General features: G+C 38.9%; 1 protein-coding gene across 3 annotated transcripts in view; it reads right to left on the reverse strand.

The window, feature by feature from the left end:
- Positions 1-802: 802 nt before the first annotated feature.
- pcdh17 (protocadherin 17) overlaps positions 803-23,969 on the reverse strand; it is a 66,646-nt gene continuing 43,479 nt past the window's right edge. For 2 of the 3 annotated variants that reach the window (XM_017404426.3, XM_017404419.3), the window contains exon 5: positions 803-6,900. In XM_017404426.3, the coding sequence (XP_017259915.1) occupies positions 6,203-6,900 (698 nt within the window). In that variant the 3' untranslated portion in view covers positions 803-6,202. Of the gene's footprint in view, positions 6,901-21,426; positions 21,625-23,969 lie in introns of those variants that run through there. The other variant, XM_017404433.3, reaches the window with a different exon arrangement.

Here is a 23,969-nt window from a genome sequence, read left to right on the forward strand (position 1 = left end):
AGTCAATTGTGTCCCTAATGTACTGCAGCTAATCCTTTGCCTCTAGAATCTACATTTTCAGTACTTTTCTCACTGGTTTGGCCAACCTGAGCTGTTGTCTGTATGAAGCAGTGATCAGAGTCTCCCAGGGGGGCAGAGGGGATGGTGCGATAGGACTTTCATATATTTGAGTTGAAGTGATCTAGCGTTTTCCGTGACGACCGGCACAGTTCACCAGCTGTGTATATTCAGGTAATTCCTGTGTTATTGCAGTTATTGAAGTTGCCCATAACTATTATTACACAGTGTGATGTTTTGTTTTCTATATGTAGAATCTGTTCAGCCAGTAAACTCTGTGCTTGACGTGGGGATGCTTGGGGTAGGATGTACACTCCCGCTTAAATCACTACAGAATTCTCTCAGAGAGTAGAAGGGTCCACATTCCACCATAACAGATTCTAGTCACTCTGAACATGATTTTTGCAACACTGTTCTGTCGTTACACCAGTTAATGTTGATGTAAAAACCCAGCCCTCACCCTCTCTCATCTTTGCAGACCATTGCTGCCATAAAATTCAAATTCAAAATTGCCTTATTCCTTTTGAATATAATTGTATAATTTCTTATAGTTAACATTTGATGTGTTTACAATGTTCCATTAAGAATATGGGTTTATGAGATTTCCAAACCACTGCACAACTTTTTTGAAATTGGGGTTGCAGTATTGAGTGTGCGAAGCCAACTCTTGGTTGAAGTGGATTTATATCAGAACCATGACTAAGCGTTCCTCAAACAACTCAGTCAAGAATACGAGAAAACACCATCAGTTATTTCCTTTTTATTTCATCTTTTGATGTTTTTTTTAAATCTTCAGATAGATCACAATGAACACAGCCTTTAGACAATAGCAGTTGAAATAATCCATACAAAAAAAAAAAGTTTCTGGTCTTTTCACCAGCTGCCCATGGTAGGGTGGAGCCCTATGCTGTCAGTGTGGGCCCGGGGAAGGGAAGGGGGGGGACAACACTGACATCACTGGGTGCTTGTTTTAATCAACCAAAAAAACGCATATTGTCCATATACATGTGTGGGTTTGTGAAGCAGTGACTGTCTGAGTCTGTGTGAGTAATAGACCAGAGGTGGTTAGCCACATTCAACAAGGCCCTTTGCTAATCACTTGGTAAAGCCAAAAAAAAAAAAAATATCACACTCCAGGCTTGAGTAATGCACTGCCAACAGTGTATGATGCCAGTGTGTAATTAGACAATAATGAGAGACCTCACATTATGCTCAATCTCTTAACTTCTGAGGCCAAACTATGTGTTGGCCGAACAGTAGCCTCTGCTCTATTAAACAGCAAATAGCCTGAGAGAAAAGGGGCCATGGCTTCAGAGAATTCCTTCCATTGACTGGGCCCAGCTCGTTTCCTTACCCTCAGTTTGTGAGCGTGCAGACAGTAGCCAGGCCCAGGGAACGCCATTAGAGGGGACAGTACTTTGAACTGTGACAGTGATGGTTTGTGGCAGCCAGGATCGGAGCAAAAACAATGAATTCTGAAATGACCTCTGCACTCTGCTTTAAGTAATGACAAAAAAAAACAGAGAGAGAGAAGCCACAGCAATGGAGGGTTCATTTGAGGTGTAATTAAATTTATAGGTGACAGATTGAGAAGAAAAAAGAAATGCTTTTTGTCAAAGAATGAAAGCATGAAGGGGAATAAAGCCTCTGCGCACATGCACACACACAGAGCATAGCAGAGAGGGCCTATTTTAGCATGAAGACTGAGCAAAATGAGATAAAATAAAATAAAATCCATGAAGACAAATATGGAAGAGCCACATTTGTCTTGGTAATGTTTTGCCCTCTCTTTCAGCCTTTATTTTATTTTCGGAGGTTATGAATTTACATGAAAGGCAGTGTGTTGCTTAAATGCATTGGTGTTTTTCTGAGTGTGTGCAGCAGCATTTCTGTCAGGATCAAAGCTGCAGTGCACACTTTGTGCAGCATATTTTACCTGTTTGTGTGATGTGAATGTGAAACCTTGCTTGAATCATCCAGATATTTTAGATAAAACAAAGCAAAAAAGAAAAAATCTCATTTAAGAAAGAAGCACAAATATTTTCCACTCCGTCAAAGCCTCTAAGCACTGTCTAAAAACAGCCTCTGCATTCTCCCAGAAAAAAAGCGCAAATCTAAACCAAATACTTTCCAGATGAAAGAGAGGAGAAAAAGCAACAGTTACTTTTCCCCTCAGAGGAGAGAAAATAAAAAGCTGAAGTGATGAGATGTAAGCAAATGAATGGCAAAAATGCAAAAAAAAAAATAGTCAAAAAGATATAAAACGAAAGGCGGATAAAATCTCCAAACATACAGCGCAAGTCAAAAGGAAGTAAATACAGAAATACTTGACTGTGATATGACTGCAGAACAAAATGAGTTATATTTGCAGTTTAAATTCTAGTTTAGTTTATTTAGGAGCCACATGAACACAAGTCACTGTTCCCTCTCATGGCTGCAGGTTACTTACAACCCCAATAATAAAAACATTGGGACAGACTGTAAAATGTAAATAAAACGGAATGCAAAGATTTCTAAATCTCATAAACCCATATTTTTTTATTCACAATGAAATATGGTAAACAAATTAAATCCTGAACCTATGAAAATGTACCTTTTTTGGAAAAAGTAATGTAATTTTGAATTTGATGTCAGCAACACATCTCAGAGAAGTTGTTCCAGGTCCATGTTTGACTCATGAAGCATTCACTCTTTTTTTAACCACAGTCTGTAAACATCTAGGACCTGAGGAGACCACCTGCTGAAGGTTTTGGAATGAATCTTGTCCCACATTTGTCTGCTGTAGGATTCTAACAGTCCTGGTCTTTTTTGCTGGAATTTTAATTATTTTTTTGCTAGACAGTTTTTGCATTTATGATGCCTTTCCAAATGTGTAAGATACCTCTGCCAAAAGCACAAATGCACCCATATACCATCAGAGAAGCAAGCTTTTGAACTAAGATTTGATAACAGGCTGGATGGTCCCCCTGCTTTTTAGTACAGAAGATGTTGTGTTTGTGGTTTCCAACATTCTTCTGACCTCAGAACAGTTCTCCTCTTTGGTCCAGAGAAGACGGCAGCGTTTCTGGATGGTGTTCCCATCTGGCTTCTTCTTTGCCTGATAGAGCTTTAAGCAGCATTTGTGGACGGCACGCTGAACTGTGTTTACAGATGATGATCTGTGGAAGTGTTCCTGAACCCATGCAGTGATGTCCAGGGGCCCCTGAGGGCCAAAAGATCATCACCCAATATTGCCTTTCAGTCTCGTCCTTTCAGCTCAGAGATTTCTCCAGATTCTTGAAATACTTTGATGACATTATGAACTGTAGATTATGGGATATTCTTCCCAATTTTTGTTGAAGAACATAATTCTGAAATTGTGCCACTAATTTTTAGACCTCAGCCCATTTTTACTTCAGGGAGGTTCAGCCTCCAAAATGCTCCTTTTATATCTAATCCTCTTACTGACCTGTTGCCAATTAACCTAATTCGTTCCAAAGCTCCTCCAGCTGTTTCTTATTTGTGCCGCTTATTTTTTTTTACAGCTTTTTGTTGCACTTGTCCCAACTTTTTTAAGCTTCATAAATTCAAAATTACTTTTTTTTTCCCCTTCACAGAAATTGTACAATTTATTAGTTTCAACACTTGATGTGTGTATTACATTCCATTGTGAATAAAATATGGGTAGATGAGATTTGCAAATAAATGCATTCTGTTTTTAACATTTTCCACAACATCCCAGCTTTTTCGGATTTGGGGTTTGTAGATTTGGTGATTGTGGTCACATTTTTCAAAACACATCAAGCAGCCTACTGTTCGATGTTTTTTGTATTTATTTTTTCACCACCAGGGATTATTAGAAAAAACACCCCTGCTATTATTTCATAGAGTGGCTGAAATGTGCCAGAATTTTAAAAAATAAATTGTTTGTTTTTTTTTTTTTTTCAATATAAATCCTGAATGCAAAGACACCTGGTTTTATAAACCTTGTCTCTTACCAGCTAAGACATTAAACCCAAAGTAACTTTGAAGAGAATTCCAGATGTCAAGTTGCACTGCAACATATGAGAAGTGAAACATGTTGAGAAGGAGTACATACATAAACAACACTGACTGCTGCAAAAGAACCTCTTTTGGTCCTTTGTAGAAAATGCACATTCTGGTGGACCAGGGCTTCAGAAGCAGTCACAAAGCTCCACAGATATAACAAGCTCTCTGCAGAGACGGTAAGGCAGTTTCATGATCACCAAGGAAACCACTCCACTTTCCATATGGCAGGTTTCTATTCTTTTCTGTTTTATATTTTTTCCTTTTTTGGAAATAGAAACATAATGAACAGAAAATATGCAGACTAGTTATTGTTAAAGAAAATAGCTGCCTTATAAAAATTTGCTCAGTAAAAATAGTCAAACTGTTTCTTTTTTTTTTTTCTTGTGGTTGTTGCTTTTTGTTGTTGGTTTGATTTCTATTATTTTAGATCAGCTGGCTTATTTAAGCTTTTAACAGTTATTGTATGTGATCCAGCTGGATCTCAGGGTAAAAAGAGGCGACATCTTGAAAAGCACTGAAGCCAGCCTGCAAAGATGCTGAACAGAGATGGAAGGGGAAAAAAAACCAAAACACCCAAGATAAACCCAAACTAAAGCAAACTCACAGAGTTCGACAGCTACTAAGGCAACTTTTGCCAAATACAATATAAGCCCATGTATATTGCAACACAACAATATATTAATTTAATAAAATACACAATATAGCTTTTGTACACATAACAATTTGGCTCAAATGCACAGAAATTGCAGAAAAATGAATAAAAAATATGTCAGTTTTTGATGTAAACACATCTAAATTGGATACATATACACATATAATGATATTATGTATAGTGATAATGTGAAGGGACATTTTCTTGTTTATTTATATTTTTGGATATTTGTCTTCAGAACAATGGCAGTGTCCTTTGCAGTTCTTTACTTTTTGATATCCCGCAGCTAACCTTCACTACAGGACACTCTGGTAAAATGCCTCATTTCCTAGTTTTTTTTCTTATAAAATGTATAAATATCTGTTGATATTTGGGCACTATACATGGACTCATGATTCATACATACAGTCATCTATATTAATCATATAGATATTATCTTTTCACAGTTGAGGAAAAATGTCCCTTTTTATACAACTTTTGATTGCCTTAAGGCATAGTCACACACATGAAAATTCACTGTACACAAGGGACTAAAAGCTGATGATGTACATGTAGAAGACAATTCCACAGATGGATAGTTGTGTGTAAGCGTTTTTGTGTTTGATGTGTGTGTGTGTGTGTCGTGTGGCATCAGTGCATGTAAATATGTATGGGCAACGTGTAGTGCACGTGTGTAACATCGGTGTGTGCAACTACACTGCTCAGCAACATGAACATTTAAATAGAGGTGTGAGACAGACACAGCTTACACATGTAGTTACATATGACAGGTGAAACATGGTTACACTGTTAATAATTCTCCTTCAGAAGAGGACTGAAGCAACTCCAGGTCCATAACAACACACCCCCTGATAAAATCTCCACTGGGACAGGTCTGGTCCATCGCACACTACACCTATAGTATATTTAATTCAAAAAAGATAAGGTTTATTGTGTATTTCGGCCTTTGCTGTCCTGAACAGATTAGCCTTTGTTTCTCTTTTTCCGCATCGATTGTCATGTCTGACCATAAATAGTCCTTTTTTTGTTCACTTTCGATGTCCAACACATGGAACAGAAATCCACCTACACACACAAAGATATGTAGGTTTTCACGAGAGACCATGAACAACACACATATGAGCTGGTGGGCACTTAGATAAGAGCTTGCGAGGTGCTAGAGGCAGAGACCCCTGCAGTTTGCTTAACAAAATGTCTATAAATTCAGAAAAAGTCACAAGTCAGTTCTTTTATGTTGGTAGTGGTTTCAGCTCCAAAGCTGGTGCTGCATGTCTGACATATTAAATGTTCGTTCAGTGTTGGTACTTTTCTACAACAAATACAGTGAAAACACCCCCTATCATAGGAGCCAGTTAACATTTGAAATTTGTTTTGGTGACAGTTTTGGCATGATAGTTCTCAGAAAAGCAAAAAGCAAAAAGCCTCCTGCTTTTCTTTATTTCCTTCTGTTTGCAGTCCTTTGTGTTACTTTCTGAGAGTGCCAGTGGCCTCACTTTCTCTGCAATCCTGCAATAGTTTGTCGATGTCTCTCACCACCTGGTCAGCGTCCATTCCATCGCGACTCGAGTCTGGCTCCACCTGCTCCAGGACACACTCCATTTCACCTGCTGCCTCCTGACTGATCCTGGACCGGGCCTCCGCGAGAACCTTGGCCACTGGGTCTGAGGGAGGCAAAGGTGGATAGACCCCTTGGTCTCTGCTTTGTTTGGTTGGTGACAGATACTGACCGTCAGGAGGGCCATAGTGGCCGGAGCAGCTGGCCAGAGGAGGTTTGCCTTCAGCCCCGTCTGCTGGACCTTTGACCGAAGAGCAGGGAGGGATTGTGGAGCAGCCCTTGGTAGGACTGCTTGAGGCTGAGGGCACCTCTTGGAGCAGTGGGCTGAGGGCACGTTTTGCTTTCAAGTAGGGCTTGACGTTGGCAACCAGGATGGTGTGATCGCGCCTCTCTTTGCCAAAAGTACAGAACGTTTTCTTGCCGTTGGGATTGACAGTCTCATAAGTCTCTGTCTCAGGTACCGTCTCCATCCCGGCGGGTACAAACATATTGTTGCGGTAGTCTATGCCCTCCGCCTGGTTTCCACCAGCAGGGAACTGAGGCATCCAGCAGCGGTCAGAATGACCCAGTACTCTGCACTCCTCTGTACAATTCACACAATCCTCATCTGCAGACAGAAACAAAAGGGAAGGGGTGGATGGAGAAGAAAGTAATATTAACCACAGTAGAGTGCCTGAAACACAGTAAAACCACACAGTGAAGGGAAAATTAAATAATCCTGCTATTATAAAGCTGAAGTGAACTGGAGACAGAGTTGGAGGCTTAAGTTAGAGAAGTAGTGCAAAGGATGCCCCATTCGTAGCACACATAGAAACACATGCACTCAAGCACACAGCTTTCCAAGGGGACTGGGGGACACCTGCTTGCATTTTCCAAAGCTCTGATCAAGAGGATGGCAGAGCATACAGAAAGATGGGATGGGAGTGGGAAAAAAACAACAACGGTTGAGGTTTGGCAAAGGCATAGTGCCGTTATCATAAATTCATGTCAGTGGGCTTTGAAGCCCTCCCTAGATAGAGAGGCTGTGCCAAATGGCTTGTGCTTCTTCCCAGTGTGTTTGTGCCTGTTTATTTGTGCGTGCCTTGCTGTTGCCTCGCATGTGCATACGTGTGTATAAAAGTGTGTGTTCTCCTCTTTCATCTCTATTCAGAAGGATGCACACTCTAGCTGATTATGGGAGCGCTCGCGCCTGTGTCAAACGGATCCAGAACTTGGTTAAAAAAAATAAAGATAAAATAGAAATGAGAGATTTCTCTTCTCACTCCTCTTTGGAAGTGAAGTAAGAAATTGTGGGCCAAAAAAGAAAAAAACATCTGTTGTCTGCTGGATATAAAAGAGACAAGCTTCTTACAGACACTATGAAATTACTACAATTAGGTTCTCATTTCTCATTTACACAGTAAACCGTCAGTTATTTATTTTTTAACATATAGGAAATTACTTATTGTTTTTATGTTATATGACTGGTTAAAGGTTTGTTGTGAGTTAGGTTCTAACCTAGGGGTCCCCAAATGGTGGACTTCGGTTTGCATCTGGACCAAATGAAGAGCTACCAACAACCAAGATCAGTTATTAAATTTTACTTGTGCACTTTTTCTCCTATTTATAGAAATTTGTTTTTTTTGCGGCACAGCTTTCAGAGACATTACAGCAGCCGAGAAGTCAATCAGCATTGAGTTAAGATGCTGAGAAAACAATGCCTGGTTGAGGGAAATCAAGATTGTCACTAAAAGATAAAAGTTAAAAGGAAACTAGAAGTTTTTATATTCATTCTTACTGCTGGGAGTTTAAAGCCTGTTTGTCTCATATGTTCAGAGTCGATAGTGATTATTAAAGTCTAGATTTCAATTATTTAAATTCAAAGTATTAAATTTCTCTCTCTTTTTTACTGACTCTCACCTTTACAGTCAACATAAAAATTGTTAATGCAAAGGATCTTAAGAGTGCATAACATAAATTATCACCTGTTTTTTTACCTTTTAGCATTTAAAATAAAATAAAGAGCTTTTGAAATGTATGACAAAATACAGTGTTTGCTTTTACAAAAACAAATAAAATGTTGTGTTTCCTTTTGTCTCATTTTACATGTACACAACACAAATAAAGCCTTGTGTAAATATAATTTTTTTTACAAATACTGTATATATTTGCACAAACATATATTCTGGACCTTTGCTTGAGAAACATTTTTTAAGTGTATTTCTTTGAATTTTATTGAAGACCACTGATCTAAGCCAATGGTTCCCAAAGGTGGGGTCGAGACCCCTCTATGGATCACAAAACATAAAGTTTTGCATCTTGAGATGATTTCCAGGAATACAATCAATTGTAATGGTTGTATGCTTTAACCAAAGACAAATGAGGTCAGAAGCTTAAATGTTCTGGAACCACTAATCTAACCCTGAAAATCTTCTCGGAAACACATCCATATGTCTCTGCTATCATCATTACATCTTGTTGCCACCTTTTTTGCCTCTCTTTTCTAAATGCTGATGATGAATTGTCTTTTTTTTTTTCACCCGAATGCAGCTAAAGCCCATTTGAAATCACATTTTGAAAAAGCTGAAGTTGGGATTTGGAGGAACTCTGTGAACACTAAACTTCAAACTGTTGTCTGCAACTTTGCTAATTAGAGACGTGCACCTCTTCTTCAATTAATCTCAACTAAATGCAGAAGGATAATATCACTGTTAGGGGCTGTAAAGCTGCCCCATCAGTTCCATTATGCAATGCACGGAGCTCTACAGCACAGTGAGAGTGCTGCTTTAAAGACCACAAACCTGGGACTAATACAATCTTTCGTTGATGCGAATGAGCAAGCAGAGTGGATGTGCTTGAGTGCACTTGGCCTGGCTGTCTTTGCCATGTTGTGGGTCAGCAGCCTAGATTCCTGAGAGACTGCCCTCCTAAGCTGTAGAGATGAGCTTAACACTTCACAAATGTTTGAAGAAGCCAAAAAGCGCCGGCAAGGAGAACCTGACATTTCCCGTGTCAAGGCAGTCATCTGAAGAGGAAATAAGGTGAGCTGGAGAGGGGAGGCTGGACCAATATAAAATGGACTACATTTAAATGGTGTGAGGGTGAGTGAATGCATCTCCACACACTGAAAGACATTTGTGTGTTTGTACAAAAGTGATCTGATATTTAAGTAAGAAAATATAAGCAACACGTCAAAGCATGGAGATAGATGATTTACTCGAAAGATCGCGCATAACAAAATACAGACCTGAATACAATATCAACCCAGAGCACACTATTACAGTAATCCATCACTGAGGTTCAAAATACAAAACCGACAGCTAACAATGCATACCGGTTGACAAGCATCGCCTTTCTCACACACACACACACATGGCTAGCACGTTTCCACACACAAACAATTAACTTTGCCCCTGCAACGTCTTCATGCTCTCAGAGGTGATTGTCCGTTCACCATATTAAAGCATAAATAATCCATGCAGACATATTTCTCTCTATTTAGTTGGAAGAAACCTCTGATAGATTATTCATGTCTCTGCTGCACGTACAACCTTGAGGCTTTCTCCTCATATCTATGGCTAACAATATGACATATGAGAGCAGGGGTGACATTCATCTCCCTCTCTCTCTCTTGCTTCTTCACCAAGGCTCCACTGGCTCTCTGGGATGGGCAGCAAAGGCCTCCACCAAGGACATATTTGCCTATGATGATTTAGCTATTGGTGACATGCTTTGTTTCTTGTTCTCTGGTTTCTCTGCTCTGCATATAATGTAAAATAATTTACAATAATAGATAAACTAAAACAGGCAATCATTTGTCAAAACCTGATCCACCTCTCTGTCAATGATCTTGTTTAGTGCAATAATAAATCTGAAAAATTATCTCCAGAACGCTTTCAAATTCACAGCAAAAAGATACGAAATAGAACTCCTTGACTGTCTAAGTATCATTATTTTAAAGTTTAGAATTTTCTTTTGAAAACAGCTAATATAAAATTGTTAAAGGCTAAGTCTTTTGGTCATTTCTCGTTCTCCCCTCTCACACAGAGCCCATCCACTGTCTGGGTAATAAACCGTAAAAACAACACTGTGCATTTGCAAAGAACTCACTCGTGCTGTTCATCTCTGTCTGCCACTGACTGTACCGAGTAACAGCAGAGAGGTGTTTCGCTACATTTATCACAGTGGGGCTTTTTTCTGAAAATGGGGTCTGAAAATACAAAGCCGCTAAGTTGGCAACAACGAGGGGAAGTGAAGCGTGGCGTTCGCCGTCGTGAGAGGGACTTCAATCAGATAAACCAAACTGGTAAATAGCATCAGTGTTTTATTGAAGCTGTATTACTGTGTTGTTTTTAAAGATAGCTTAATTCGGAACATCTCATATATTGATTTTATGCTTTACCTTTCATTGTTTGTTCATTCTAAACTGCAAAATGTTAAAAATGTGTCCTTAAGCTTTAAGCCCCAGAACAACTTTAAAAATGACACCGCATCTTGAAACAACAACAGATACAAGAAACACAAAGAAATCAGCGTATGGTAGGTGGTATCTCACCCGGCTGTGAGAATTTGGTGAATAGCATTCATGAGGGAGTCTCCTGTATGAGATATTCTCCAGAATGTTTTGCGACTTTCACAAGGTTTTTAACTTCCTCATGTGAATGGCAACCCCGTTGCTTAAGTTCAGAACATGTTTAAAAACATCAACAACCACTTTTCTTTCAAAATAGTCACAGAATCTCTAAAGTAATTTCCAACCTGTCGCAAGAGCCCTAGAGCAGTATTTTGCCACCTGCGCCTCTACTTTAACAGAAAAATCATGCCGATGAGAAATAATAATAATTGAAAAACTGGTCCTATGTTCATTTCAACAGTATACTAAAAGGTATTAAATCCTGAATGTGGGAGTGGCTGCCAAGGTGGGTACAAAGCAAGCTCAGGTAAGCAACAAAATAATGTTCATGGCCAGGAATGCAGTTTTGCAAGCCGTGCACACAAAAATGAGCTGTGAATTTCAACAACTGGCACTTTAAAATGCAACTGCATCGACCAATGATCCCTTGGTCATAAACATTCAGAGTTCAAAGAGACCACAACTGAAATTCATGTATCTTCTCATAAGTTTCCTGCAATTTTGAGATTTTTTTTCACCATCAGTCACAGCTCAGTGAGATACTACCTTAAGCTTTTTTTTTTAAAAGTGTCACTAAAACTTTGAAAGGCCTGATCAGAAATCCTGAACTGCTGATGCCTCTACCTTCACAGCTCTTCTGAAGACACTTGACCTGGATCTCTGATTGAAACTAAATATTACACCTCTGGTGTCAACAAAAAGGTTTAATTAAGCTCCATACATTTCTTGGCGCTTGTGGATGCTAAGAAATTACAGCTCTCTTACTACCTTAGGAAGGGTTAATTACCTTGTTTTAGGGCAGATTTTCAGGACTGAACCATACATTACAAGAATAGCTCTGCAGATCGTAGTTTATGCTAAAAGGATATTACACTTTTAAATTATTTTTATATATTTTTTTAATTGCTTGGCTTTTTGCTGTATACATTATGCATAACCTGAATGGGTAATTTTCATGACAAATTTCCATTTCTCAGGTGACTACAGCATCAAAAACCTATTGTATGGCTAATGTCATAACAGCGGAGGGTGGCAGAGAGTAGAATGGCATCTATTGTGCATTGAAACTGCACATGTATTTATATGGATGCATAATTATGACCATGCTCATAAATTCATCTCATGTCCACCAATAAATAGCATCAAAACAACAGACACAACAAAACACTCTACCAGGGAGCTTTACAATTCATCTGTTCTCAGTAAGATGATGGACTTGATCTCAGGGGACTAAAGCAATGAACATTTGTTCCATGTTTATGATGGACTTAAAAAAAAAAAAACCAACAGTACTGGTGTCTTATATCTCAACCTGTTCTAACAACCTTTAAAAAGGCACCAAGCAAACACAAATCAAAAAGAAAACACAGCTTAAAAATTAAAGCTGGGGACACATTTGCAAACCTGAACTCATAATGCTTATTAATAAACATTTTCTCACCATCAAAAGACAGCACATGAAAAATCTTTATCCACCATCTCAGCAAATGCTTTTTACCAAAAAATAATTTACAAAATAACAATTTGTGACTGATCGAGTGACCACATGATTTCAAGTTTGACAGGTCAAGAAAGCCTAACGCAGACTAACAGCCAACAGCTGGTCATATTTATGAAAATTACACGCTGTTTATTTTCCTCCCGTTTCTGATTCCAAGAGGTGAAGGTCTCTGGTATCTGTGAATGTAAACGTGCTCTTGTGTATCAGTGTGTGTCATAAAGCATGGTGTGATTTCCCTAAACAGCTTTTTTCTTTCCCCCCAGACGCCTGCCCCCCCTGGCCCTACAAGCCCATCCCTCCTCGCTTTATTACCCAGGCCTGTGATTAATGTCCCCCTGTCACACGCTGTGGTTCCCGAGGTGGAAGGGATGAACACATGACAGAGCTGTTCTCACCCGCTAATGCTAGCAAACTGAGCAGCGAGCAAAGAGGTGGAGATGTAATATGTTTCATAAGTTTAAAAAAACGAGAAAAAAAAGGTTGCAAACAGTGGTCCTGAATCAATCATTACTATCAGGCACACCCGGGACGTCATTAGACAGCTCCGTGAGCTACTAAAGTCAACTTTGAGACTGGAGAATGATCTCAGATAACGGGAGTGTGTTTCTGCATGCTGAGGTTGTGTTGTGGTGAACATCCCCCAACCACCCGAGGTGGACAGGAGGAGTGGCAGCTGACGAATTGAGCGGGGCATCTGTGACAAACCATGACTGCACCTGTTCACCTGAGGGAGCTCACAGTGTGTGTTTGTGTGTGTGAGCATTATTGTACTTTTAATCTCTGCACCTACTGCTACCCAGCCCAGCTGAACCAGACCCCCATCCCACCCCACCCCATCCCCACTCCTCCAAACATCCTTCTAAGCCAATCAGGTTAACTAAATATTTGAACTGCACAGATGAGAGACTCTCCAGTCTGGCTGAGCCTAATGTTTAACAAATATCTTCTGACATTTTAGGCGGACACTCTTCCGCCTAAACTTTTAGTATTGGTGAAATAAATGAGAATCAAAAATCTCATATTATGGTTAACCAAGGGTTTTAAAATATTATATCCAAAGGTCCAAACCAAATTTCTAAAAAAGGTCAAAGGTCTGGAACAGCTAGGGATAAGCAAATGATTTTATTAAAATTTGCTTACTGCTCAGAACTAAAAGAAACAGTACTGTTTGTCTTAAATTGTTGTTTTTTGTTTTTTGTTTTTTTTTGTGAACCTAAGCTATTTTAACTTTTGACAGTAAAGTGCATTGTAGTAAACACTGTAATAAACAAAATAAATAAACTGAATCTGAAGGCAACAAAAAACAAAAAAGAAAACAAAATAGAACTTTTGCCTTCGAAGAGGTGCCTAATCTTTGGCACAACAGACCCAGTAACTAACTTAAATATTAATCTGTCAGGTGGCCATGATATGAGCTTATTATATCCATTGCAGATAATACTGATTGTCACCAATAATTTGGTGACAACACAAAATGTATATTTCTGTGTTGCCTCATGCTATCTTTATTATCTTTGTCCTTTTAGATAACACCATGATGATGTGACGTTACACCTCCTCTGCTGCTTCAGTTTCTGATAATGACCCCAACAGAGGCCAACGATGCAAATCTGCTTCAAGGCTAACCCACTATTCATCATACAGCACAGGGCAAAGTGACTCGAACAGCTTGTGGATTTAACAGAAGTAACTTTCATTGGTGTTACTGCAGCCTACAATGCACATTTACTGCTAAAAGTCCCATGCATTGTCTTTATCTGTCTGTGCACACTCTTACAGGAGCCCCACCACTGAACACTAGCACAGTAGTAAATATACACTTCATTTTATTTAAATGGAATCCAATATAACATAAGATGGGTCTGGACCAGAGTATGGACTTTGAAAGTAGATGTGCTAAACTTTAAATATATTCAGTGACACACACACATACATAAAAGCAAACAAACAAAAATGTCTTAAATTTGTGGTGATTATTTCACTAGTTTTAAACTAAATTAAGCATTATTTTGAGTTACTTTATTGTCACGTAGAAAGAACATAATAGTTGTTCTCAGTTGAGTTGCACAGTGATGAAGCTGTTCTGGGAAAATCGACTGCTCTCTGCAGTTGGCTGGTCTGCTTTGCCAACATGATTTCAAGAGCTTGCAGTTCAATGATATTTCCATGAAACTACTGTTTGAAGCACTCATTGTAGTTTTTCCTGCAGAACCTGCACTTATTATAGGCTACTGCTCTCCTTGAAACCTGAAAATCAACAGTAAATTAAAGCTGATGTGATTTAAAACAGTAGTTCAGAATAAACTGTAGTTTTAAATACGCTTTTGTTCTCCATCATTATCTATATTCATGTTGATTTGACATATGTGGCATCCGATTCCACAGTCGAAAACAAATACAAACCACTAGTTAGTGTCCAAAAATAAATTTAAATCTCTGCTGCAAGCGTGGATCTGAGATGAGAGAGTGAGTTTGAATTGTTATGTTGAGTAGGTGGCTTAGTAGAATGAAAAAGGATACTTCTCTCTAGTGTAAGAGATTTTATCACAGTTTGAGGCAGGAGTATACCGACGTGTAGCAGGAAATGTTTGGCAGCAGCGGTGAGAAGAACCGTTGGCTGGCAACGCACGATCTGAATCAAGGACACATATCTTAGGATCAAACGTGTCCTCTCTTTAGGCTTTCCCCCCACCAGCTAACTTCAGGACCGGATGTCAGCTAATGCTTGGCTAAGTTGCTCAAAGAATACCCTGAGAAGAAAGTGTTTATGCAGATGAGGGGAGAGGATAAAAAAAAAAAAAAAACACCCCGGAGAAGCAGAAGCTCATATTCAAACAAAAACAAACACACAAAGCCCAATCAATGATGAGCAAGCATGGCTGTGTGCTGTGGGTGGAAGGCGGGGTCTCGGACTTGTAGAGATGAGGGACATCTGGGCAACCAGGCTGATGTTCTCAAACAGCACTTTCCAGTTTGCTCAAGGCATTAACAGGAAACTTTAAAACGCACAAACTGGTCCTTAAAAAGACACATTTATTTGAAAATAAACTGATTACATAAGAACTTGTGCCTTCGGTTGTATGTGTTTGACCATATGTGTCTGAAATGTCTGAATTCATAGTGGACAGTTTTAATTTATTATTATTTAAACTTTATTTTCAAAGGTTGCGTTTCGGCTGTCCACACTAGAACACAATTTCAAAATTTTCTCACTCAGGGACATGGGTTAGGAGCTCCTAAAATGCTAAACATTTTGCATATCTACTAAATGCTATTCCCATGTGGATAGAGCCTAAATGTTAGTAAAGGTCAACCTGGAGACAATGGTGGGAAAAGATCTCATTGCTTTTCTCTTATCTGCTGGCAATCTGACGTGAAACTCTACAAACAGGTTAAACAGAAATGGACAGCCATGAGAACCATTCCAGGGCCAAAAACTGCTGAGTGGAGGCAAACCTATGTTTAACATTAACCACATTTGTGATGTGTAACAACATTCCCACTGCTGTTTGAGCAACTTATTCTGTCAACTTAAGTGGTTTTCTCTGAGGTGTGTTTTCATCATGAAACTTGGGAAAAAAAAAAAACACTGAAGAAAAATAACCACAAAAAAAAAACCTTTTTTAGTGCGTAGAGCAGCTCTGAGTCTTCACCGTTGACAGCAGTAAGAAGCACTCAATAAATATTGCAAGGTCAGTCAAGGAAGATCCTTGCTTCAGCCAATCAAAATACCTGAACTGCTTTTCCAACCTGTGACTTAAGACCTTCTATACTTCACATTTCCTCTAGGTATAGATCGCTCCTTCTTTCACCTCAAAGTGTTTTAATGTTGGAGCATTTGCAGGAGAGCAGCCACAGGCAAGCTATTAGATATAGATGTCTGAGAAAAACAAGCCCTTACATCATTCCTGCTGTGATCAGGCTGTTTATAGCTAGCAAGCACTTAAAAGCTTTAACACTGAAGAAAAAATAATTACCCGTAGTTTAGCTCTATATACATCTATTACTCTATAAATATATCATGTTTTTGACACACCACTATGAAAGCAAACAAAACAGTAGCTTTTTGGCAAGTCTCTTCAGCTCTGTTCACAGACCCAAAAAAATGAAGCATACAAAGAACCAAGTAAGACAAGGATGAGGCTCGGTTCTGTTCTGGCGCTGCTTTGCTGCATCTGGCTCAGGGTGTCTTGAATCTGTGCAGGGGAGACTGAAATCTCAAGACTATCAAGGCAATCTGGAGTGAAATGTGCTGCCCAGTGTCAGAAAACTTGGTCTCAGTCACAGGTCATGTGTCCTCCATCAAGATAATGACCCAAAACACACAACTAAAAAGCATACTGTGAAATGGCTTTCTATGAGTGCAGACCTAAATCATGTTGAAAATATGTGGAAGGAGTTGACAAACCATTCAAACCTGAGACAAAATACCTGTGGGCAGGGGCAGAAGTCTCCTGCAGACTTACAGAGATTTCTTGATTGCAGCGATCGTCTCAAAAGGTTGTGCAACAAATTATTCCGTTAAGTACTATCCTTTTCGCCAAGGCCAGTTTTTTAGCTTCTTTTTAAAAATATTCCCACTGAACCAATTCAAAAGGAATGACTGATTTTCATTAGTTGAATTTTAGTTGCTATTATTATTATGTTTGTCAGTTTCAAGTTATTTCAGTGACTACTCTGTTTTTTTCCGTAATGAAAGGGCACAAACAAATTTATTCCTCTCTTTATATATATATATATATATATATATATATATATATATACACTAAAGATAAAGATCAGTTTCCAAGTTACAGAAGCTATTGTTCATCAGTTACAGTATATGCAAAATATAGCAAAACCCTGGACAAAATGCAACCATGGTACAACCCATAAAAATATTAGGTTTTTGCATAATAAAGCTTTAAAGATTTTCTTTTTCCAAAACAAGACTGCAGATATTTCATTTGTTCCAAGTCTCATGGTGAACTTGTTTCTGTCTTTTCATGTAATCCCACATTGACGTAATGAGACCAGAGCTTTGTAGGGTCCATGGCATCTGTTGCAGGCTTCCTTGCTCTTCCCATTGCTGAAGACTGATCTGTGTGAGTGTGGCACTGATCAGGGTCATTGTATGGCACAGACTTATTTTGGGACCAATTAAATGTCTGCCTAATGGTGTTGCACAGTGGTTATGAATTTAGCCATATAAAGTAACTACAGTTAAACACTGCTTCAAATACAGCAGTTTTGCACTAAGTAAAACATCTTTAATTTTTCCACAAGAGAGAACTTTTGTAAAGAATTTGATTAAATAGTGAAAATATCTGGTAGAAAAGGTGAACTAACAAGTCTGCTGCACAACATCCTACTTAAGAAGGATTTAGTTGTTGCTTTGTGAGACAGACATGATAGCAAAAAGGAACAAAGACAGAAAGTCACAGGTCAATAGCATCTTGCTACTTTTACCTGCAGAGACATGAAGGGTTGCACAAAGGGTGGCGAGGAAACAAGAGCAAGACTTATTAGAAGATGAGGCGAGAAGCGTGGTGAATTGGTGGCTAATCCTCCGTTTCCTCTAAGCCTGTGTAATTAGGACATGGGGGATTGCACCATAACAGGGGATGCTTCTGGACTGGCTTGTTTTTTTCCTTGCTTTTGTTTATTATTTCCCCCTTTAGCCTAGGTTTGTGGCACTTTGTCATCTAAATATAGTACACTTGTGTGTTTCCTGTCCTTATTGTGTGTACATCACAGCTTGTTCACTCATAAGCAACACAAACAGACGCAGCATGCCCGCACCACATTTTACTTCCACTCACTACTATTTACTGCTTACAGATGTGAGAAGGCACTCTTTTTTTTTTTTTTGCTGCTGTGGCCGCTGCATGACATTATTAGATTATGTTTGGTCATATTTGTGGAAATCCGATGGGCTGTTTCCCTCCAACAACACACAAACAAACAAACACATTGCGTTTGAAAGATGCTGAGGTGCCTTAGGAGAAAGAGAGTTCACATCATGTCTGAGACATTAGATCAGAGAACAGGGAGGCTGATCAGCATCCTTCTACCAGTTAATAGCCTTTATCTACATCTTTCCCACAGTAGATGGCAAAGAAAGTTGCCTTGGCCCATTTAGAAAGACAGTGAAATAAAGAAAGCACAAGAAATAAAGTGAGAAAGAGAAGAAAACAGGAATTGGGCAGAGAATTAAAAAAATATTAATAGTAAGCCGAGAGAATCTATGACTCACAAGCTTATTACAGAAATCCTGTTTCTATCCAAGAAGAAAACAGGTTTAAACACCCTATTAAAGACAGAATGAAGGGGGAAACCTATTGTTGCTAATTCAGAAATGGTCGTTGTTTGAAGTGCCTCACTCAACTAAATTTTTACATTTTAACTATGCTACTATAATGATGCCATTTTCATCACCCTGGAACAGAGGGTGCTGTAATTTTATTTTTTAAGACTGATTTTAGCCTTTATAACTAGACTAACTGGACTAAAGCAACGGGGAGAGTAGTGAGCAAGGAGAAAGTGAAGCTTCATGGGTACAACCCATAAAAAAAATAAGATTCGCCATACATTCAATACTGTCACGTTTGCTGAATTAAATTACTCTTTTATTGCCTCCCTTTCTTTGTTTGTTGCTCTGTTTTCAACAAATGGATTTGAGCAACTTAGGGTCTCATGGCTTTGTGCAAGTACTCATTCCCATGTGTGCTGCTTTAGCAGGATTAGGGAAAGTGCTTCTGATTCTCTCCTTCAACAGACCCCTCACTGCACTACAAGGCAGGCACATATATCAGAAGAGTATTGAATGGTCACAATTTGCAAAGGTTTTAGAAAGCAGCATTTACAAGCACACTATTATAGATATAGCTCTTTATAGTTTTTCTATAGTTGTGTACAGATGAGCATTTGAGAACCAATACGAACCTTGATGTTTAAGGTGGTCTCTCACTGAGATGCAACTCGTGGGAGACTAATTGTTGATTCAAGATTGGGAGAAAATATGTAAAACTTTTTGTTTCAGTCTCACTGAATTGTGAGTGTTTGCGACCAATTGACCAATGAGCTGTGGTTGAATTTCGAGACATCAATTTTTGTAAATCATAGCCCGTTTTGTGTGCACGGCTTGCAAAATTGCGTTTCTGGACGTGAACATTATTTTGTTTGCCACCTGGGCTCATTTTGTTCCCACCTCAGCAGCCACCCCCACATTCACATTTTAATCTGCTGGAGTAAACCTTTAAAATGAAGATAGGCAGATTTGGAGCAGTTTTTCAATTATTATTTATTGTCAGAGTAGTTTCTAGGTCTGGGAATTTGTCTCAGATGTTCTCTGTCAGAGGAGAGCTCTTGTGCAAGTGCCAAAATGAAGCCTTAGTGGTCTTAAGATGGGTTGAAGATGCCAACAGTGACTTTGTGACTATTTTAAGAAAAAAGTTGTTGAACCAATATTTTCTGAACATGTTCAAAACTCAAACAACAGAGATACACGCATCTGTGGCTCATGAGGAAGTTAAGAGCCCCACAAACGTCAGGAGACTCCTTCATGAATGATGTTTGCCAACTAGTTGCAGATCAGTAAGAAGCCAAAGACACTTTAACATGTAAAGGGAGTAAGGATTGAATCTCTGAACTTTTTGGTGCATGATGGTCACTCACTGATCCACAGTTGTGACAAATTGCCAATGCATAAATATTAGGATTAAACTATCTTGACCATTTTGAAGCTGAACCAAGCTCAGCTCTGAGAGAAAAGCGATAATGGAGAACTAGGAAAGTTTTATATGCCTAATGCAGGTTCGACAGATTGGCGTCACCACATTCATCTTAGCAGCTGTTTTAAAAGTGGAAACTGAGTTGATAAGGTAGGCAGGGGGATATGTGCTGACAAGCTTGTCAGCACGTATCAATGCAATCCAAAATGGCTAAAAAATAAACAAATTACTTATTGCCAGAGCTCTTCTACAGATCTATAACTTGACATGACACAAAATACACATTTTAAAGTATTTGAATTTTATACTGCAGAAAAGCCTTACCTCAGTTTAATTGCTTATGCTAAAATCCTTGTCTAAATATTATTGAACGATAAGATGCAAGCCACTTATTTACTGTGCTACTTATTTATATTCAGATTCCGTTTTGCAGAGTGGAATACCAACAGAAATGTTATTTCCCAGTGTCATTTGTGAGTTTCTGCTGTGTTCTTCTCATGCATTAATTCAGTTCAACTAACAACCTCTGCAGGCATATTTGTAATTTAAGCACGTAGTCGATATGATACAAATCAGATGTTTTCAAATGGCCTAACCAGAAAGACTTAAGCCTTTGTGCAAATGTTTTCAACATATTTTTTTTTCCATTTTGATTCAACAGAACTTTAAAAAGCAAGGCATTTTCACTGTAAGCAGTATGTGGAATTGCTACTCGTAGGGAAAATTTAGAATTAAATAGTGTTTACATTTATTAATTAAGTAAATAAATGTTTTGGCTAAACATTTTACTATATTAATTCACTTCCCGGTTATTAATTTGTAGTACATTTTAAATTACATTTATACTTGACATATGCCAGAAGAGAAGGTGAGGAGAATGTGGGTTTATCGCAATTAATATCATCATTTTATAATAACATAGCACATTGCAAGTTTATCTATAGTGCAGCTTTAATATTTAAAAAATAAACTTTACAATGTGTTGGAAAAGGAAACTGATGTGAGCACCTCTGCAGTTGCATATCATGCAGCATACCACTGCAACACTCTAAATTCATCCGTTAGAACATGTACTCATGAGACTAATAAGTGCAATGAGAAAAAATGTACACTTTAGCATGAAGGCATTTGATCAATTGTGCCAATGAACAGCAGTGTAACTCCCCTAAGGATATTGGCGGGTGTTGAACAGAGGCTAAGTGGAAAGGTGGAGTGAGGTGGGTTGAGTCGATGGTGTTGGCTTGCTCAGCCCTGGGGCCTAACACACTTAAAGAGCTAACTGACACACTTTGGATGTATTAGCCACGGTGAGCTCTGCCAACCTTTCCTCCATTTCTGCTGCAACACCTCCTTCTGCCATTGCTGTCTTTCTGCTCCTACAATCTCCCTTCCATGCAAAAACTAAAGGACATGCCTTGTGTTTCACCAGCATTGCTTTAGCATTGACGTTCCTCTGTGTCCCAGCCAAATTGGTGTTTGCCGTCTAGACACTGGTTGCCTTTGTCTCTGTATGGATAAATATACACACACACAATAACACTATCACTCATCTGTTTATAAGCATGATTAGATTAAAAGAAACTGACTGTAATGCAATAACAGTTTATTAGTATACCCGTCAGGGAGGATAATAATTTCAAATAGAAATGCATTTTCCATCTCACTATCTAATTTGTACTTTCTTTGCCTCTCCATCCTCTTTACTCCTGAGACTGGTGAGTTATGAGCAAAGGGCTTTAAAATAGACTGGGTTCAACTCCAGGGTCCGCCAATAAAACATAAACAAGTATAAATATAAGGCAATAGGCACACTTTAGCTTGTGAGACAGAAAACCCAAAGGCTAGAGGACCCTAGCTCTCTGTGACAAATGTATGCATTGAATTTGAAGGTGAGAAAAACAACTCTCCTCAATCCACACTGCCCCATTCTATTCAGCGGTTTAAGATTAGGGTCAAAGATTAGAAGGCTTACACAAGATAAGAATGGGATTAAAAGGGCTCAGAGATGTAAAATTACAGATCAGAAAACTGGCGAAAAAACACACCTGAATTGTAAACAAACTCATAACACGTCAGCCACCTGTCCTGCTGGACAGCACCAACATCACGGCGGGGGGACAAAACAATGCGTTCTTGACGAGAAAAAGGAAAGCGAAGCTGCATCCAATATTCCAGTGAGGGATTCGGCACACATCAAAGGCTGCTTCTGCAGTATGTCTGTTAGATTTGGGATTAATGGACTCCAAAGGGGCCTGGACACACACACACACACTCACACACACAAACACATACACACAAAATCCACCACAACTCTGCCTGATAAGATTCACAACCCAGCTAGCAAAGCACCGCAGTGCAGAATGACTATCTATCCTAGTAACTCTCCACAGTGGGCTTTCTACTGCAGTATGATACACTGTAACAACAAGTTATACGTCAGCGAAGGCAGTCGGAGTAAATTCTTAACATTCCAGTAAATTTAGGACAACAATGCTTTAGCTTTTCGGGTAATTTGAGGGCAAGATTTCCATGAATGCAGTGCAGGTTTTTCCAGTCACGTTTATTTGATGGCTTGGACAAGGTTTTGATTTTGCTCGTCGAATTGCAAAGCACATACCGAAACACACAAGCTCGCCTTCATGCACACATGCACACACAACCGTAAGTTCCCTCCAAGCTCCAATGAGTTCATGCAAATTACAAATATGCAAATACGGGTGGGAAGGCTCAGCTGTTCTGTGATGCGTTTTGAAGAAAACACAACAAAAAAAGAGGGAAACACACTATGAATCTATTTCCTTTAATCTCTGCAGACAGAGGGACAGCCTAATCCCAACTCTGACTGCCTTTCCACCCCAGTGCCCAGATTCTTCACATTCTGCCACCCCCTTCTTGCCTCCCCTGCCCTCCGAGTTAAAACCACAGGTGCAGGAAAATGCAAACCACTGGGTGGAAAATGCTCGTTGACAGCATTCTGGTGTGTTTGCGATTGGTCAGTGAACAATAAGGGAGTTTCCTGAACCACTTGTCATGCAGATGAAACAGCTGGACACCAACACCAGACACAGATCAGGGTGGGAAGAGATCATGTGGAACAACAGGGAACTTAAGAATAAAATGAGATTGAGCAAAGCTTAAGCTCACTGTCATTTCGCAAACTGTGAGTGACAGAGGAAAGAAAAACAAAAGAGCGCAAACAAGTCGCAGTTATTTAGCAGGAATTTTGTTTTGGACATGTTTCTTACTACAGATGCTTTTCATAAAACAGGTTGAGGACTAAATGAAATAACTACATATTGTAAACTAATACCACTGACTTTACACCATATTAACTAGTTGGCCACTTTTTTTTTTTTACTTAATACACAACACTTACAGCTCATTCAATTAAACAAAAAAAGCTGAACCCACCAAACAACAAACACAGTCAATTCATATTTTCAGTCAAATGACTTAAAGAGAAAGTTCAGTCAACTTTGAAGTGATGTTCAGTCTCAAGGTTATCAACAAACAGGACCTTATCAGCCATGATAGAGCATGGAAAATTAAGAAAGATGCAAAAATCTTCGTTCAGACTAGGCTAATTGCTAGCCAGACAAGTATTAAATTATTTTGGATGTTTTTTTAAGTCTTATAAAACAACTTTTTTCTCAAAAACATCACATCAGGGGGAAAGAACACTTCATTTGCTAATAGTATACCTCTACTCTTTTGCATTTTACATTACATGCAGTACCAGGTACTGTAGTACTACCAGGTAAAAGTTTGAACACACCAACACATTTATGTTTTAGGGCTTATCCAAAATTTGACAAAAAATGAAAAAAGGTCTAGGTTTTCATTAAAAAATG

The sequence above is a fragment of the Kryptolebias marmoratus genome, linkage group LG15, assembly GCF_001649575.2.
Source record: "Kryptolebias marmoratus isolate JLee-2015 linkage group LG15, ASM164957v2, whole genome shotgun sequence".
Classification (NCBI taxonomy): Eukaryota; Metazoa; Chordata; class Actinopteri; order Cyprinodontiformes; family Rivulidae; genus Kryptolebias; species Kryptolebias marmoratus.